Raw genomic sequence first — 17,854 nt, forward strand, 5'->3', positions numbered from 1 at the left:
GCACTGCCGATGAGAGAGAGAGAGTTCATGGGTAAATGTGACTCGTTTCTAGTGCAAGAAATTTTTTTCCCTGCCGTCCAAATTATTCTTGAATGCCCTCATTGCACCAGACCAATTCCTGATATAAGATTTTCAACTAGAGAATTCGAATTAATACAAATCAAAAATTTATTTTGGATTTAAGAGCCCAAATCCAAATCCACGCCTGCTCAAACGGGCCCTAACTCTTCGGAAGTTTTCGTATTACAGTTAGGCCCATTCTTCATCAAAATAAAGCCCAAAAACGATGCAGCTCAAAAGCTAAGGACTGGAAAGCATCAACGGACCCAACCCCCCCAAAATCACAGATTATCAAGCGCAAGCAAGAGGAGACGAACCCTCACTCTCACAAAATCAGACTCGGCTGCAACAAAGAAACCGATCGAAACACAAACGAAGCAAATCTAAAGCAGGAGGCAATGGCAGACAACAAAGAATTCTTCCCACCCCAGTACGACGTGAACGCCAAATGGGACGCGTGTCTCGATCTGACGGTCCGGCGCTTCGTCTACTCTTCCTTGGGCGGTGCCTTTGGGGGTCTCCTTTTATTCAGTCAGTTCTTCCTTTTCCCTTTACTTCTCTGTTTAATTTCTCATTACCCACTTTGGCTTCTTTGGTATCACCTCATGAGATTTTGTTTTTATCTAAAAAGTTTCATTAATGGTGTTTATGTCCTAGAGGGTGAGCTAATAAGTTTAATTTCCTTTTCACTCTAGGGTTAGATTGTTATAAATACACCCCCATGTATTTTCCAGAGATTGGAGAATTCTTGGTGCCAAACCCCTTTACATCCTTATAATTTATTTTCTGTTTTTTTCATTGTTTTCGCTTCCGCTAAATTACCTAAACACTCAATTCACCCATATCCTACATCAAATTTGGCATCATAGCAAGTTTTCGTTTTTCCTTGGGCCCGAAATTTTCAACTCTCTTTGTCTGCACGCCGTGGGTCAATTGTATGGCTCCAACTAAGCCTGGAAAGACAGACTAAACAGAGATGGACTACAAATGGATTGTTCAAGTTCTGGAAACTCTCACAACACAGGTGTCAGAGCTGACCACCCTCGTCCACCATCCCAAATTACCCTTTTCTAGGATTTCTTAATTTAGGTTGAGAATGGAGTAGGTTGAGCTGCTTATATTATTGCAAAATGATTTCCTTTTACACAATTTCTTAAAACCAAGCATACTGTGTAAAGTAATATTTAGGGATTTCTAATGGAAGTGAGTGGGATCCATGCCTAATATATAGAAGAATATGGTAGATACAACTAATTAATTTGGTAGAAGTCATAACGTAGGGTTATGTTGGCCCTCAGTTCACCTGCCATATTCCTGCGACAGGACGTGCCAATCTTAAAAATTATGACCACTAGGCACTCTGGATTCATGGAAATGTTATAAAATCAAACTAATCCAACATATGGGCATGTACCTGCATCTAATATTCTTACCAGATGCCATGTATCATAGTTCATAAGCCATGAAGGGCAGGACTTTCAAAGGCATAAAAATCAGGAGTAACCATATTTTTACAGTTCTTTTTCCCCCTTTTCCCCTTGGCAGATTGTTGAATTCATTGAATGCTCTACCTAATTATCATGAGCTTGAGACCAATTTTGTTTTTTTTCATGTTATTGAACCGAGTATATGCTTTAACTCTCCCAAAATTAGCAATCTTGAATTAATCAATGTACTTTTGATGTGTCTTACTAGGGAGTCCTGTGAGTCGCTGGGCTTCTGTAGCTTTTGGCGCTGGATTGGGCATTGGATCCGCATACACGGAGTGCTCTCGTTTATTTGAGGGATCTCCAGCGAAGTTGGCTGCTCCTAAGATTATTGAGACTCCTGCTCCTCAGGTACTGATTTCTTCCAAGTAAACTCAAATAATTGAGGAAAATTTTGAGTTACACTTCTTGAGGTTTGGACTTATTCCACTTGGACCCAACAACTTTGATTTATTCCACCTACACCCCTTAATGTTAAGGGAAGAAACTCAAATTGACAATCAAAGGGTAACACTGTCATTTCATACTAAACTAAACAATAAAAAAGCATCTCTCTTCCCTAGCCCATAAGAAAAGAAAAAGAAAAAAGAAAACACACGATTGAAGGAGGGTGCCTCCATCTCCTTACTGAGCCTCTTCTCATCCGACCCCTCACTCTTGGAGATGTTTTATCAATTATCTTTTATTTCCCAAGTCATGGTCATGAGCTTCCTTGTTGGCTGAGGTGCTTGCTTGTGTGGACGCATACTTTACGGACTCGATGGCCTTAGTTCTGATGTAGGACACCTCTTGCTTATAAGCTTCCACGTGGGATGCTGAGGAAACCCCCTTTCTACCTCATTCAATTGGTTTCCCTTGAGAAAAGTGAACATGCTGCATTGAATTTTGAAATCGTTCCCCTTTTTTTTTTTACAAACCCAACTGAATTAAACATTTGACCAAAGCATCAAAAACTTCTTCTGAGCATCACATTGAGACAGTCCCATCTCTTCAAAGAACAAAACTAGAACTCAAACCGTACAGTTGATTTCAATTTTCTTCTTTTTTGTGTTGAAAAAATAGCACAACTCAAGCTCGGATAACCTTGTAATTTGAAGGTATATATTTATTTTTCTGATGTATTATGAAGGTTTCATCTCTTGGTTGTCATTCATTTGACATTTATTTTGGCATTTGATTTATGATCTGGGTGCAGGGAAGTTATTTGATGTAGTTTTTCCTCTTGTTTCCAGGACGGACAAGATTGAATTTATGCAAGTCAAGATAACCCACAGTTTTGTGATTCAACTCAGGGGTTTTTGTAGACTGTTTATGCCTGCAATGGCTTTGATTAAGTAGTACAAATACTGTTTTTGATTGATAACGATATCACCTGATCTACTTCAGACTTCATACAAATTTGTTACCTTTTGCTTTGTAACCCTGTCATTATGTCGAACTTTGTATGTGGAAAAAGGAAGAAATAATTGCATTTGGGGGAAGCTTTCTTACTTCTGCAACTTCCTAGGAAGAAGTTTGTGAGTAAGCAAAAGGAAATTTTGTCAGAAATATCTTTGACGCGCAAAGTCGCTTGCTATCTTGTTTATGTGCCGTTTGATTTCAATTATTTCTCTATGATATGGTGATAATATTTCAGTTAAAGTGGTTCTGCTGGGCAATGCTGAACAAACATGTAGTTATTTGTTGTCCATATGTAGTTCTACTTTTATAAGAAAACATGGATGCTTATGTAAATATCAAGGATTGCAGAAAAATCGAAAACTACTAAAATGCTGTTTCTATCACAAGTCCAGAATCAATGTACTTTGGTTTTTTCTTCTCTGTGGTCCATATGGCCTCTAACACGACCTGGTCATCCATGACCATTTCATATTCTGCCGCTATGCTATTATTCACCATCCATGGCCGTAGCATCATCGACAACGAAGAATATAATAAGGTTAGAAACTGGGAATGTCGTCTTGGTTGATGACCAAAATGTCTTTTGATTGTCCAACTTGAAAGATAAACAAAATGTCTTTTTTGATTGTCCAACAGATACTCAGGTCATAGTCCTATATTATTTAGTGCTAATATCTTGAAAATGCTTCTATATATGCATGGCAATTTCACCATGTTATGCACCAAGTTCAAAGATTGCCTTTAATTCTATTCTTGTGGTTAATTCCAAGTTCTACAACCATGGTTTTCGCACACACTAAGTTCCTGTCATGTTAAACTATTCTGCAGTAGTCTCTACATAAAATGATCTTTATAACTTATTCTATATGACTCTACCTTTTCATAAATTCCCTTTGCGTTATGAACTTTTTGTTACAGGGGAGAGAGCAGTGAGCAACTTGGCTAGGTTTGTATAATGCCAGTTTAACATCAAGTAAACCCTTTTGTTTATGAGATCTTGAAGCAAGTAAGAATTCAGGAGGACAAACTCAGGGCTCCTAATTCCATGCAAGACTTGAACCAACTTTTTTCAGACGGGAATGAAAATCATGGTATTTTCTGCTGCTTTTGGTGAAACTCAATTATGAAACTTTTTCTAGCCACTTATTGCTCAAATTATACCATGGTTGAGCCAACAGCTTAATTATAGGGCAACTTCGTTTTTATTTTTTGTCATTTCTTATGAAAGAAAATAAATAAATAACTTGGGTTTTGTGGGGAAATTTTTTTTTTTAATCCTTTTTTTTGGTTGGGGTGGGGGGTGGGGTGTGGTGTTTTTCTTGAGCAAAAACTAAACTTTCTTTAGTTCAGAAGGAAAAAACATGCTGTGACCGAAGAAGTCGAATAGAAACGCATGGTATTTTTTCTTTAACATGTTAACCATGCATGAAACGCATTTGCGGATAGCCTTTACTCTACCGTCATCCATCAAATTAGTTTTCTTTTTCTTCCTTTTTATGGGGGACTCAAATATAAATGTCGACAAATTTGAGCACAGAATCTAGGAAACTGATTCCAGTTAACCTCAAGCATCCAGATATCAATAATAACTCTAATTTTGCTTCAATAAAATACTGTATTCCCTCATTTACAATGAAAAACTAAATTATACATCTAGACAGTTTACGAAAAGAACCGTAAAGAAAATTATGGCGTTAGTACAACAATTAGCTAGTAGGTAGTACCAGATAGGCAAAAGGTGGAAAAAGGTGACCACAAAGGCTCCAAGTGGCACACTGTATTACAGAACAGATCTTATCTGCCGATCATGCGGTTGAGCGGTTGAATATTTCCATTGATCAGCTTCAAGAATATGCTCAGTGATCGTCCTTTGTATGACAGCGTCCGGCATGATGCCACTAATTAACATACGGCCGTACAAAATGAGGGCTTCTGCCATTCTTCCTACCTTGCAGTAACCACGAATCAGAATCCCATATGCTATTACATCAGGCACCAAACCCCTTTCTATAGCACAATGAAACGCAAGGGATGCTTTCTCCGTTAGTCCTCTCTTGCAAAGACCATCCATGAGGATGCTATAACTGACTATATTGGGAGAGATGTTTTTAAGCATCTCTTCGTGCAGGTCAAATGCACTTTTCATGTTTTCAGATTTAAAATAACCATCAATAAGACAACTATATGTGACCAAATTGGGGTCGGGATCCTTTTCCAGCATTTTATCAAACATCAACATGGCATCATCCATGTTACCTTCTTTGCAAAAAGCATCAATCAGTATAGTACAAGTAATGGCATTGGGTTTACCCTGTCCCTGTATCAGCTTTTGAAAAAGTTGAACAGCTGCATCTAACCTTCTCAGAGAGCAATAACCACAAATCATTGTGTTGTACGTAACAATGTCAGGTTCTGGCCCACTTTCAGTAAGTTGCTCAAAGAGTTCTTGTGCAGCTTCTAAATAACTTTCTTTGAAAAGCATATTAATGAGAACATTATAAACAGCAATATCAGGACTTACTCCATTTCTTCGCATCATATCTAGAATCCGGAGTCCAAAATATACATGTTTCTGCTTGCAGCAACCATCGATTAGTGTGCAATACGTTACAACATCAGGCAAGAACCCCTTCTTTAATGATTGGAAGAAAAATACTAACGCATCTTTTAATCTCCCTACTTCAGAGATACCCTTAATAATCACAGTATACGTCACCATATCAGGTTTTATGTTATAAACTCCCATTTGGATGAACACGTTCACAGCATCACTTAGTCTTTTTAATCTACAGAAACCATCTATTAACATATTAAAAGTATAGATATTGGGCTTTACACCCCTATAAACAGCCTGAAAGAAGAACCTAAGAGCATCACCCATCAGCCCCTCTTTGCAAAGGCCATTTACTAGCACACCATAAAGAATAATATCAGGTTCATAGCCAGTCTTGATCATACTCTTATACAGGTAAAATGCATCCTTTAAATTCCCCAATTTGCACATTCCATCAATCAAACTACTGTAAGTTAGAATGGATGGCACAAAACCACACTTCACAATCTGACCGAATATGCCACAAGCCTCCATGACCTTACCATCCTGACACATACCATTTATAAGAATGGTGTAACTAACAGGGTTTGGCGAGATCCCTTCTTTCAGCATTCTTCTGTAGACCTCCACTGACTTCACCAAGTCTCCAATTCTCACATAGGAATCCATAACAGAACTGAAAATGACTACATCCAACTTAATGCCGCTATCTAATGCCTCTGAAAAAAGTCGAAGCCCCTCCTCCAATTTCCCTGCCTTAAAAAGACCATCAACTAGAATACTATATACAACCAAGTCAGGACTGATACCCTTCTCTATCATAACCTTATAAAGCTTAATGGCCTCCTCCAATTTCCCATCCTTACAATACGCGTTAATCATCGTGCTGAATGTCACCACATTTGGCTCCGGACCACCCATTATCAATACATTAAAGAAATCTTCCCCAACTCCAATCTGACTTTCTTTACAAAGACGCTTTAAAATCTTGTTACAAGCAACAATATCAACCACAAAGCCTCTTTCAATTACTGCGGAATGAAAATCCAAACCCGTTTCAACTTTACTCTTGTTTAGAAGAGCAACCATAACAAACTCATACACACAGAAATACTGTCCCCTCAATGCTTTACACACTTCTCCATATAAATCAAGAATCACATGGACACGATTTGAATCAACCAAAAAATTCAACATTCTGGATAACACATAAGGAGACACTGGAACTCCCAATTTACACATATGAATGAATGTCTCAATAGACGAATCTAGCATCCCATTCCGACAAAAGTTCTCAATCAGAAAGCTATAAAGATCACTAGAATCCGAAGCATAATTGGGAGAAATCTCAGAAAAAGCAGCAAACAAGTGAAAATGAGTCCCAAATTGGCGTACCATTGTATCGAAAAGGTGTGAAGCCGGAGCGAGCTTTCGGTGACGGAGCAGCAGATGAATAAGGGCACAAAAGGACTGCGGGGAGTGGTGTAAGCGGAGAGAGTTGTGGGACCAATCAAGGAAGCGAAGGGTGGACATGGGGTTGGATTGGAGGCTGAGAGGAATGTGGTGGACATGGTTGGGCTGTAATTTGGAAACAAAATGGGAGTTCAAGAGTTTGGGTTTAAATTGGAGACATGTGTTTGAGATGTGGTGAATAAGAGCTTTGCAAGAGAATGGAGAATAAGGCAAATAGAAATGAAGAGAGCGGCATGTGAAGAATAATACGTTTGAGAATGAAGAGGAAGAGGAAGATATCATGCTTTTTCAAGCTTCGACATGCTTTATTTGCTCATGAGCCAACTACTCTTCTTCACTAGTACATATTAACAAACCCAATACCAAAACAAAGCTTGAATCAGCACACCACAAAAGTGACAAATTAAATCAAAACAGGGTCATATTAACAAACTATCTAAAATCTAGAACCCTAAAACAAAGCACAACAAATAGGGGTTCTTGTGACTTTTCTAAATGAAATGAAACTGCAGAGACTATTCATGGGTATCTTCAATAGAAAGAAGACTTGAATGCAATAGAAACAAAATTGAACAGTGCACCAAAAAGGAGAACGAAAAATAGTTCAAAAGAAATATTTGTGGTGTTGCAGTTTTATGCTTCTAGCATTGATACATCCTTATTTATGGTGTTGAGAGGAATATTTGTAATGCTCTTGTATGACTAAAAAAGAGTATATGAAACTTTAATCTTTCATGACTGATCAAAACAAATATTTTGCTTATAATCACAGAAGAAACAATTACCAAAACAAAGCACTTAGCACACCACAAAAGTGAAAACTTAAATCAAACAGGGTCTTTAGCAAACAAACAAAAACAAACAGGGTCATGTTAACAAACTATCTAAAAGCCAGAACCCTAAATGAGACCACAGAAAATGGGGGTTCTGGTGACTTTTGTAAATCAAATGAAATTACAGATGACCATTCATGGGTATCTTCTATAGAACGAAGACTAAATGCAATAAAATCAAATTGAATAGTGCACCAAATAGAGAAAAGAAACAGAGCTCAAAAGAAAAACCCCCCAAAAATGAGAATCATAGCAGTTTTATTCTTCTAGCGTTGATACATCCTGATCTATGGTGTTGGTTCATTATGAGAGGAATATAATGATCCTTTAGTGCAACCAGAAAACAACATATCAAGAGAATATTCTTTCATTACAACTTGTCAATGGAAAGATTTCAACTTTTCTTTTGTTAGAAACGATCAGTAACTAGTTTTAATTTTTATTTTCTCTCATACTTTCATACCAAAAACCCTAAAATAAAAACTAAACAGAGTTTTACCAAATGAAAATAATTGAAGAGGTTATAAGATTGAAACCAAAACAAAAATGGAAGGCTTACGACAAATTGAATAACAGGAGACAGAGATATATTACCTGTAATTGGGCAAACCCTAACCGCTCACCCCTAACCCTGCATTTACTAAAATAAAAGCATAAATTAAACTCCAGAAAGTACAAATTTCACAAATGGTAGCAAACAGCCACACCTGTAAATTGTGAGTGAAGAACCCACCCACTCAAGTCCAATGGTGAACCTTCAGCAATATTTGCCAGTGCCACCCACTCAAATCTTCAACCTTCAGCAATTTCTCTTCATCTACTCCTTCCTCGAAACGGCGTCGGTTTCTCTAAATTGTGCACCTATTTTTTTGGGAAAAAAATAAATAAATAAAAAAGAAAGGATTAACAGTATAGCCGATCGGCTATACTTCAAAATAGAATATTTTAAACGTATAGCCGACCGGCTATATTACAAAAATAGAAACTTTAACAGTATAGCCGGGCGGCTATACTTTTAATGTATTCTATTTTTGGGTATAGCCGCACGGCTATAATTGATTAATATAATATATTAAAAAGTATAGCCGCCCGGCTATACCCAAAAATAGAATATCTAGGTCTATGCTCCGTATAAAAGTATAGCCGCGCGGCTATACTCTAAAATAGAATATTTTAATGGTATAGCCGCGCGGCTATACGTTTTACAAGTATAGCCTCTTATAGTCGTCCGGCAGTACTCTAAAAATAGAATATTTTAAAAGTATAGCCAGCCGGCTAGACTCGATGATTTAAATTTTTTATTAAAGCTAAAAAGAAATATAATTCATGAAGTTAATTAAAATATAATTACAAACTATCATCTTATGATCAACTAGACAGATAAATTATCCAAACCCAAAGAAGCATACTGGAATCGGAGTCCCCAGTAACGTGCTGAGGTGGCTTTACCACCAATGTCAAACACTTTCACCTCTATGATCAATATATACATGAGTTTTCTGGAATCTAACAGGTATTTGCAACCAAGCCATCATTCAGCCAATTTCTCATCATCATGAAAGCCTGCTCTGCATCTTCGTCTTCTTCAAACGATTGAGGTCGGTGAGCAAAGCCATGACCTCTACCCTTGAAAACTACCACCCTGGACCCCCTGCCAATGCTTCTCTCAATACTCTCTAGGACATTGACAGGACAGAGTGGGTCGTTGTCCCCGGAAATAAACAAGATCGGAACCTTAATTTTAGATGCCACAGACGTATCGATCCTTGTTCCATAGAAGGAGACCCCAATGCCAAAATAAGCGCCCTGGTCCCGGGCTAGGACTTCAATCACTTTGCCACCTCCAAAGCAAAATCCTATCAAGCCAAGCTTCTTTGAGATTCCTGCAGCCAAAAATTCATCAACCATCCATTTTGCAGATGTGGCAATGTCTTTTGCAACCTTCTGAGGTTCTTGTTCCGAGATCCACTTATCAAAAAGATTCTTTGGTCGATCCTTTGTCCATGGATTTCCACGAAATAGGTCTGGAAGCAAAACACTGCATTTTTTTTTAAGAAGGACAAAGTAAGTATATAGAATTGAGAGATCTTGAAGAATGATTGCCCTAAAGGACTACTAATGGCAACTCTAACAAGAACACCAGCATTGCCATTGGAGTTAAAAGCAGTGCATAAATTGTAAACTGGTCAGTACATAATGAAATTTGAACAACATGCGTGCCCTTGCAGCATCACACAAACTTATATATAAATACTCCTTAATTTTAGTTCAAGGTTAAGCAACATACTTGTAACCACTGCATGCAACACGATAGGCAAACTCTCTTGTGGATGAATCCTCAAATCCAAAGATATCGGACAAGAGAAGTATCCCAGTTCCATTATTATTTTTCACTGCCTTGAAGAGATAAGCATTGATGCTATCAACACCCTCACCTACTGAAAGTTCCACTCCACTGACTAACTCACATGACTCGTCATTTGCGTCGTCTTCCACTTTTAGTAGGCTACAAGTAATTTTTCTGCCTATATTCTCTGTAGAAGACCACCTCTGACAACTTGAATTGCATGCTTTCTGAACACAAACTGAGCTTTACAGTCAAGGTAGTACTTCTTTATAGAACACAGCAAATAAAATGTTCAAAGTTAATGAATAAGAACAGTTCAACGTTCATCACAAGTTATCAATTTGATAAATTCAATGATTAAATATTTAAATATATGTACAAGATATGAATGATGCTAAAACAGAGCTATCATCTTCTAATGTAGTGTGATTTCTCTACGTACAGCACAGGATTGGCACGAAAATGAAGAGGGAATTAAAAGGGTGTTGACAGTGCTCAAAGTAAAAGTTAACAAGTAAAAAATGATAAAAGAGTTGGTAAAACATTTCAAATTAAACATTGAGCTTCTTTATCTAAGAATCATTAAAATAATAAAAGGCTTTGTTATCTGTTAATAGAATAATAAAAAGAAGGCAAGGAAGAGGAAACACTTTAATAAACGCAATGCAGAAGTGAAAATGCAAATACAAAAACTGCATATATATGGATCATGTTCCACACGTGTTTGAACTTTTCTCAGTAAAACGAAGAAATTTACACAAACAATGTCAGTTGCAAGTTCCGTGGATGCCAAAATGGGTTTCGCAAGAGAGCCAGCACCTTATAATGAAGCTCAAATAAATCAATGAAATCTGAAGCATTATCTACCTATGCATACTGTGCTAAGCCTATTTAGATTCTTTGTCAGTCTAGTTCTGCTTGAACATAAATAAATAACTACACCATTTCCTTTCTTCAACATAATAAGCATTTCAGAATTGAACCCAGAACCTTAAACTTAACAAATAAAAGAAAAAGAAAAGAAAAGAATAAAGGTATATATAAAACCGAAAAGATGGAAAAAGAAATAACGTACTGATCCAGAAGAGGTGTGCAGAAGAGGAGAAGCGAAGGTTGAGAGGAAACCAAGTTGGTGATGGCGAGGGGTTGGCTTTCGAAGCAAGAGGTGACGAGGCGTGGTGCTCATGGAAGCGGAAGAGAGTGGGTTTCCCGCTCCACTTCCAGTTGAGTATAATCCCATCTTTCTGCTTCTAGACAAACGCCCTCTCCTCCTTCTCCTTAACCACTTTGTTGCTAGATATCATATCTTTCTTTCTTTCTTCAAACCAACGCCCGCCTCAAATTTTTTTTCTTTTTTTCTTTTGGTTTTAAATTTCTTCTAGTAAGCATTTATATACATTTTTTGGAGCGAAGTGTCATGACCGTTTATTCTGTTACCTTGCCCCCATTGTCCCATATCTAATATTTTGACATGTGTTCACTCACTTAACCCTTATATTAATACCGTTAACTTAATAAAATCCATCCACTCATTCCGCCACTTTTATTTATTTATTTATAAACAATTATTATGTGCGTGACAGTAATAGTATACATCAATTAATGGAGTTATTAACAACACATCTATATATATAAAGCAAAAGGCGAAGAATGGTGAAACATTCAAAAGACCAGAAAATACCTTTGGTTAATTCAAACATTAAGAATTGAAATTATTAATTAATTAAGGATAATATGGTAAATTCACATTTTTTCATATTAAAAAAAACAGATAATAGGTTCTACTTTTATGGAACATAATTACCCATGCTATCTTTTCTTAATTCTAAAAATAAAACAAAAAACAAAAAAGAAAACCAAATAAGAAATATCCAAATGACCTGTTTGCCTTACATAATTATGTCCAAGGATGTTAGCCTTACACACAATCACACCCAAAGGCCTTGATGGATATATAACCCCTCAACCCCCTCAGCTCCGATTTATTCAGCTATCCTCCTAATCAAATGATACAACATAATCTCAGCCAAGTAAGTTGGCTGCCCAAACCAATGGAGCTTCGTGATTTCGGGCCTCTCTTGTGAGATGCCAGAAGGCCGGATACAAAATCCCACAACTTACTGCATCTCTACTGATTGTATAGCCAGCTTGGCTGCAACCCTGGAGATATTATCTTTAACAAATTCTAGGGAATTGTCTAGCCTCTGGAAGGAGTCTCTGAGATCCATTGCCCTTAACTTCTCTTGCTGCAGCTTCAAAAGTTCCGATTCAGTTGATCCTGGTAGATAATAAAAAAAGAAAAATTCATATGAATAGTTGCTAAGGAAATGTATATCAGGTATGATGCTTCATAGGTTCAGCTTCTATATCAAATAGTCACAAGTGGTAACCCACTAAAAGCCTTCCTACCTTTCATTCTACATGAAATAGTCGTTAAAGTGGTAGCGTACTCAACTAGTCATCAGGATGAGGATATAAATATCGTCAAAGAGGACTAGCAAGGCGTAGAATGAATTTTCGACATACAGTACAAGGAAAACTCTACAGTTATAAGGGTGTTAATGATCAGTCTGAAAAACGAACAAATAGGCGTTGGCCATTTAAACTTATGATGCTTTGCAATTAAAGGTGTTTATTTTTATTTTTAAAGTAATGCTTAAAGTTAAACTTTTTATCTTAGCTATTACGGGTAAAACATAATGATAAGATGAGGGGGAGCAAAGGGGGCTCAAATTGCAGATGAAATGCTAGGAATGGTAAAATACATGGAAGCCCCTCTGGACCTTCTGCAGTGTCAAAAGAGAACATTTATCACATAGTTCTATGTACTCTGGTGCCTTCTCCATCAGGTTTTCTGGTGGACTATGCAAGTCATTCAACAGGAACCACTGCAATCGTAGTTGAAGAGTTGCAAATAGTTTTCTGCCCAGACAAGCCAGAAAATAGAGAAGCGCATACCTAAAAGATTTATCTTCCAAGAAAAAACGAGAAGCTTAGACAGAGTATTGGCAAATTAGATGTAACAAGGGCATCCTTGTAAGAACTTTGGCCTAATGTGCATGAGGGAGATCTTCAAGGCCTCAGGCATGTCACGAGTTTAAGAGAGGAACTTGTTCGTCGAGACACATTACTATGTTCTTTACTATAACATAGTTTGGCACTCACACATAAAATCAAAACCTTGAAAAATTCTATTGTCAAATTTTTATGACAAGGTCATAATAAACATCCAGATATTTAAGCACGTAATTTTTCCATTAGGGCCTAAATTGCACAAAAACATGCAGTCCTAGTTCTTGCAAATATACAGAAAGAAAACTTACAGCTACATCAGTCGTGGAAAATTAACTAAGACTTCATGTGTTATCAATTAATATAAAGAATGAAAAACTATTTTGCTTACTACAGCGTCAAAGAAGAGAAATTTAGGTCAAGAAACATATCGACCTGAAATGGGTTGGAGTTATTAACTCAGGCAGTACAATTGAGGAACTAGAACTGCATAATCTGTAACAACTAACAAGAAATAGAGATACAGAAGGGACATTTACCTGATATCGGTTGAAGTGCTGCGAAGGATACACGCTCAGCCAATGAAGGAAAGAAAGCTTCATTACAATGTAAGAGTAGTTCCTTTTCAGTCCACATTAGAGAATTGGCAATTCTAGTTTGCAACTGTGCCTCCTTTGGGGCCTAATAAAACAGATAAAAGAGCAGAAAAGAGTCAACAATTGCATGGATATACAGTTCCAATCGAATAAACACTAATGTTGAGAAAACACATCTCAATCGACCATATCTAATCTAATGGCTGTAAAATATATTTTTAGGTTGGAACCTTATTAGACAGGCTACATATATGAGAACATAAAAGTTTTATAAAAAGGAGCAATTCAACAAGCCCTGATCATAGATAACAGGGTTTGCTCTCAGAGAGAGAGAGAGAGAGCAACACACCTTGAGTTTGATTTCCAAACTATTTAAACTATAAAGAGCCTCTTTTACTTGCATAACTTTTGGGTGTAATTTGCTGACACTGTCAGGAACCCTGTCCTGTACAGGTATGACAACACCTTTCAAGTAAGGATCTGCCTGCATGTCAAATCAACATTTTAGGAGGCATAAGAGTTGAAGCTACTTCTAAAAACAGTTTGTTCATGCCCAAAAGTAGTCCTTTAAACTCAATTATCATTCCCAAGACAAAGGACTAACTTCATATATGCAACTTTGTTCAGTTTCAATGTCACATCAAAAGCTCCTAATATCCTCCTCCAAGAAGCAAACTAAAGATCACACATAAAAGTGTAATGCACGTGAAGTTGAAGAACCTAATATGCATACATATATTGATCACAGAAGTAACTCGTGTTTTTGTAGAGTACGGACTCATAGAGCCCTTGCTGTATGTTGAAATTTAGAAGCAATCACAGCAGAAGTTTGAATTATCTTGGACAGCAGCTGGGAATCACTTATCAAGCCTGCATTCTGTCTATTTATACAGACCAAAATAACTTTTTAGCCTATTGTGCGAATGCGAATGTATGCATTCCTATATTAATGCGAATGTGAAGAATTATCTTCTAATTAGGTCCTTAAACGAAGACTTGAACTTGCAACCGTAAGATGAGATATGAATGGTTGACATGCATTGCGTCTTTGCGATGCATCTTATCCGTTCCTATGTCCACTAACGAATGAGAAACAGGTCCTCATTTAAAGATCTTCTAAAAGAATAAATAACTATACATATCTATCTTTATCAGAATATGATATGTTGAAGACCAAATCTCTTGTTACTGGCCTGCACAAATTTCACAATCTTTACACGACCAATTCCTCTAATTGAGACTAATGCTCCAACTTCTAAACGCTCAACCTGCAGAATACTGGAATGATTTTAGTACACAAGGTCCTCCAAATATTTGGAAATTCAGTCAAAGTTGGGAAGCTTACGTTTTCTATAAAAACCAAACAACCATTTCTGGCTGCAAAGGATGCTTCTTCTGTTGAATTTTCAACAATGATAGGATCCAACACAAAATGCACAAAAAGCTTGTTCTTCCTCATCAATGACTGCAACGAATAGATATACATTTTTTTTTTAATTATTAAAAAAAAAAAAAAAAAACCCAATACTCTGATTTATTCCATCATCTGAGCAGAGAAAATGGTCCAAGACCAACGATGGTAAAAAATCTTTATATAAAAAAAGAGTAAGGATAATGCAGTTAATATAACCTATACAGTACCTCCTCCAGTAGACCCAGATACCTTGCTTCATATAAGTGCAATGTTTTACTCTCAGAGGGAACAAGAACCTGAAATTTCAAAAGAAAGAGGATGAAACTTGAAACACACATACCCTCAATTAGAATAAATTGTGTGAAAAATAAAAACAACATAAACATCTGTTTCCCGTATTATAAAATTGATCATTTAATCAACCCACCATAGAAAAATTATCATCTTATTTGTGGACAAACAGCAAAAACAAAAGACATGGTCCCAATGCATCAATTTTTTGCTATCCTTGACATATGTTTGTTACTATGAAAATATATAATGTCGAAAACAAAAAATAAAAATCTTGGAACCCTTTTTAATTAAATTAATCTGGTTTTTTAAGCTCAAAAAACACAAACAACTGGTTTCGTAATGAGAGTGAGTCAGCTAGAAAACTACAGAGAGCTCGAGACAAAACAGAGCTTAATTAATTAAGTTTAAAAATAATTAAGCAAAATCAACCTCGTTCAAGCTGAAGGGAAGGAGCGGGAGCTCCAACTCCAAGGAGGTGGCCATTGCAACCATGCGGCATCGTTTCAGTCTTTTCCCGGTAAAACCGAAATCATGGGTCCGGGTCCTTGCTATAAGGCGGGAATTCTTCTCCGGGAAAAAGGGACTACTGGGCGTGAGATTGAAGGCCGTACAATTCATGGAAATTTTCTTCTTCTTCGGTTCCACTTCCAACCAACCACGGTCTGACGGGTTATCTCAATTCTGACCGCACGATGGGCAGCAGAAAACCACCACTAAACGGGTGCCATGTGACGGTATATGAAGATATCAGTACCGCGAGGTGGGAAAATTAGAGAGACTTTGGAAAAGCCCAAAGGAGAGAGAAAATTTTTAAAACAAGCAAAAATGGACAAAATTGCCCTTATTTATTTTTTGATTTCCTAAGAAATCCTTTACATTTGCATGTCTTTGGTTTGAAAGTTGAGAGGTTATTCTGTCTTTTTTCAAAAAGCTTTGGCTTTTTTCAAAAGTAAAAATTTTTTTATGGGTAAAACCTAAATTTACTGGAAAATTAAAGGGCCAGCGTACACGATAAAATGACAAAGAAACAAACTTCTCGTGCCCAATTGACTTGAGATAACGGACGCCCTGTTTACAAAATCTGCATTGAAAATTCATAACTATGTACTAGCAATTTGGCACATGCCTTTTTTATTTTATTTTTAAAGAAAAAATAAAATGGATTTTTTATTTTATTTTAATGACCTTTCTTATTAAAAGAGGCGATAGCATATTAAACTCACACACACAACACAAAATGTTAGGATTCGAACCCAGGACCTTGCCTGATGAAGTAAATACTTCAAACTACTACACTATATGGGTAGTTGTGTTCCATAAAAGTAGGACTTATTATTTGATTTTGTTTTTCATTTTAATTTTAATTTTTTTTAATATATAAAAATGTGAATTTACCATATTATCCTCATTTAATTAATAATTTCAATTCTTAATGTTTGAATTAACCAATGACATTTTCTAGTATTTTATATAATACGGAATTAAGAATTTTTTAATGGAAGGGTGATATGATAGCCGTTAACATGAATATTGACGACAAACTAAGAAAACATTAGGAGAACATAGTAAAATGTAGACAGTTAAAGTCATGAGTGTTTATTAAGGGTTACAAAATCGAGTGGATAATGGGTTACTAGGTTACATTTGGGTGGACTACTAAGCTTTTATGGAGTGCATCATATTAGAATACATACAATATATATATATATATATATATTAAAGGCTACATGGGCTATTTCCGCTAGTGTGTATATATATTTATATAAAGAACTTCAATTGAGGAATTTTTCAAATAAGCTTATTTAAGGAACATTTTTGTAGAGCCCACCACATATTGTATTGCAATAATCTAAACTATCTAGTTTTCATATTTATAATTTGTCATATTTTATCTTTGCAAAGATAATGTATGAATGAAGACACGGTTTAGATCTTGGAAAAATAAAATTTGTATAGGACCCTTGAAGCACCATAAAATAGTACAAAGGATAGCAAAACCATTTGAAACCCAAATGTGAGAGGCATAGACAATAGTGTAATCTTTAAAAAAGATTCGGGACCTAAACCAAACATAGGGGAAACAAAAGAAAAAAAGAAAAGAAAAAGAAAAGAGGAATCATGGACACCTCTTTAATCAACTCACCAAAACAGCATTGCCAACAACCAAAATAATCGAGTGATGTTATATTTGTTAGATATGTAATTTATAAATTGAAGTGAACCAAACTAAATCGCGACCACCTCTACCAGCGTAATTTGTGATGTAGTGGATCATTACTGTCATGGACGGTCCTACGCCTAGGGCAAGGTAGGTTGTTGCCTACCCCAAAATTTTAAAAAAGAAAAAATATCCATATGTAATAGCCCAACTCATGTGAAACAT

The 17,854-nt window shown here is 36.4% G+C and overlaps 4 protein-coding genes across 11 annotated transcripts; 1 reads left to right on the plus strand and 3 right to left on the minus strand.

The window, feature by feature from the left end:
* On the plus strand, positions 309 to 3,153 carry LOC18788362. 2 transcript variants are annotated; one of them, XM_020555504.1, is made up of 3 exons: positions 309 to 591; positions 1,756 to 1,898; positions 2,743 to 3,153. In XM_020555504.1, exons 1-3 carry the CDS (start codon positions 459 to 461, stop codon positions 2,758 to 2,760), a joined length of 294 nt encoding a protein of 97 aa, XP_020411093.1. In that variant the 5' UTR covers positions 309 to 458; the 3' UTR covers positions 2,761 to 3,153. The 2 variants fall into 2 exon arrangements, with proteins under 2 accessions (XP_020411093.1, XP_007223770.1); XM_007223708.2 differs by having other exon boundaries at positions 313 to 591; positions 2,780 to 3,153.
* On the minus strand, positions 4,490 to 8,613 carry LOC18790954 (putative pentatricopeptide repeat-containing protein At1g31840). 6 transcript variants are annotated; one of them, XM_007221774.2, is made up of 3 exons: positions 8,516 to 8,613; positions 8,403 to 8,448; positions 4,490 to 7,307 (listed from the first exon to the last, which is right to left on the minus strand). In XM_007221774.2, exon 3 carries the CDS (start codon positions 7,255 to 7,257, stop codon positions 4,729 to 4,731), a length of 2,529 nt encoding a protein of 842 aa, XP_007221836.2. In that variant the 5' UTR covers positions 7,258 to 7,307; positions 8,403 to 8,448; positions 8,516 to 8,613; the 3' UTR covers positions 4,490 to 4,728. The 6 variants fall into 6 exon arrangements, with proteins under 6 accessions (XP_007221836.2, XP_020420604.1, XP_020420597.1 ...); XM_020565015.1 differs by having other exon boundaries at positions 4,490 to 7,312; positions 8,403 to 8,439; positions 8,516 to 8,612; XM_020565008.1 differs by having other exon boundaries at positions 4,490 to 7,312; positions 8,516 to 8,612.
* Positions 9,097 to 11,610, minus strand: LOC18793539 (carboxymethylenebutenolidase homolog). The gene is made up of 3 exons (XM_020565036.1): positions 11,231 to 11,610; positions 10,096 to 10,382; positions 9,097 to 9,846 (listed from the first exon to the last, which is right to left on the minus strand). The coding sequence occupies exons 1-3, from the start codon at positions 11,393 to 11,395 to the stop codon at positions 9,315 to 9,317; spliced, it is 984 nt and encodes a 327-aa protein (XP_020420625.1). The 5' UTR covers positions 11,396 to 11,610; the 3' UTR covers positions 9,097 to 9,314.
* Positions 12,002 to 16,211, minus strand: LOC18792403. 2 transcript variants are annotated; one of them, XM_020565042.1, is made up of 7 exons: positions 15,901 to 16,211; positions 15,405 to 15,473; positions 15,109 to 15,228; positions 14,957 to 15,031; positions 14,113 to 14,247; positions 13,707 to 13,848; positions 12,002 to 12,401 (listed from the first exon to the last, which is right to left on the minus strand). In XM_020565042.1, exons 1-7 carry the CDS (start codon positions 16,087 to 16,089, stop codon positions 12,331 to 12,333), a joined length of 801 nt encoding a protein of 266 aa, XP_020420631.1. In that variant the 5' UTR covers positions 16,090 to 16,211; the 3' UTR covers positions 12,002 to 12,330. The 2 variants fall into 2 exon arrangements, with proteins under 2 accessions (XP_020420631.1, XP_007227197.1); XM_007227135.2 differs by having other exon boundaries at positions 12,002 to 12,433; positions 15,901 to 16,209.

Source organism: Prunus persica, chromosome G1 (assembly GCF_000346465.2).
Source record: "Prunus persica cultivar Lovell chromosome G1, Prunus_persica_NCBIv2, whole genome shotgun sequence".
Taxonomy (NCBI): Eukaryota; Viridiplantae; Streptophyta; class Magnoliopsida; order Rosales; family Rosaceae; genus Prunus; species Prunus persica.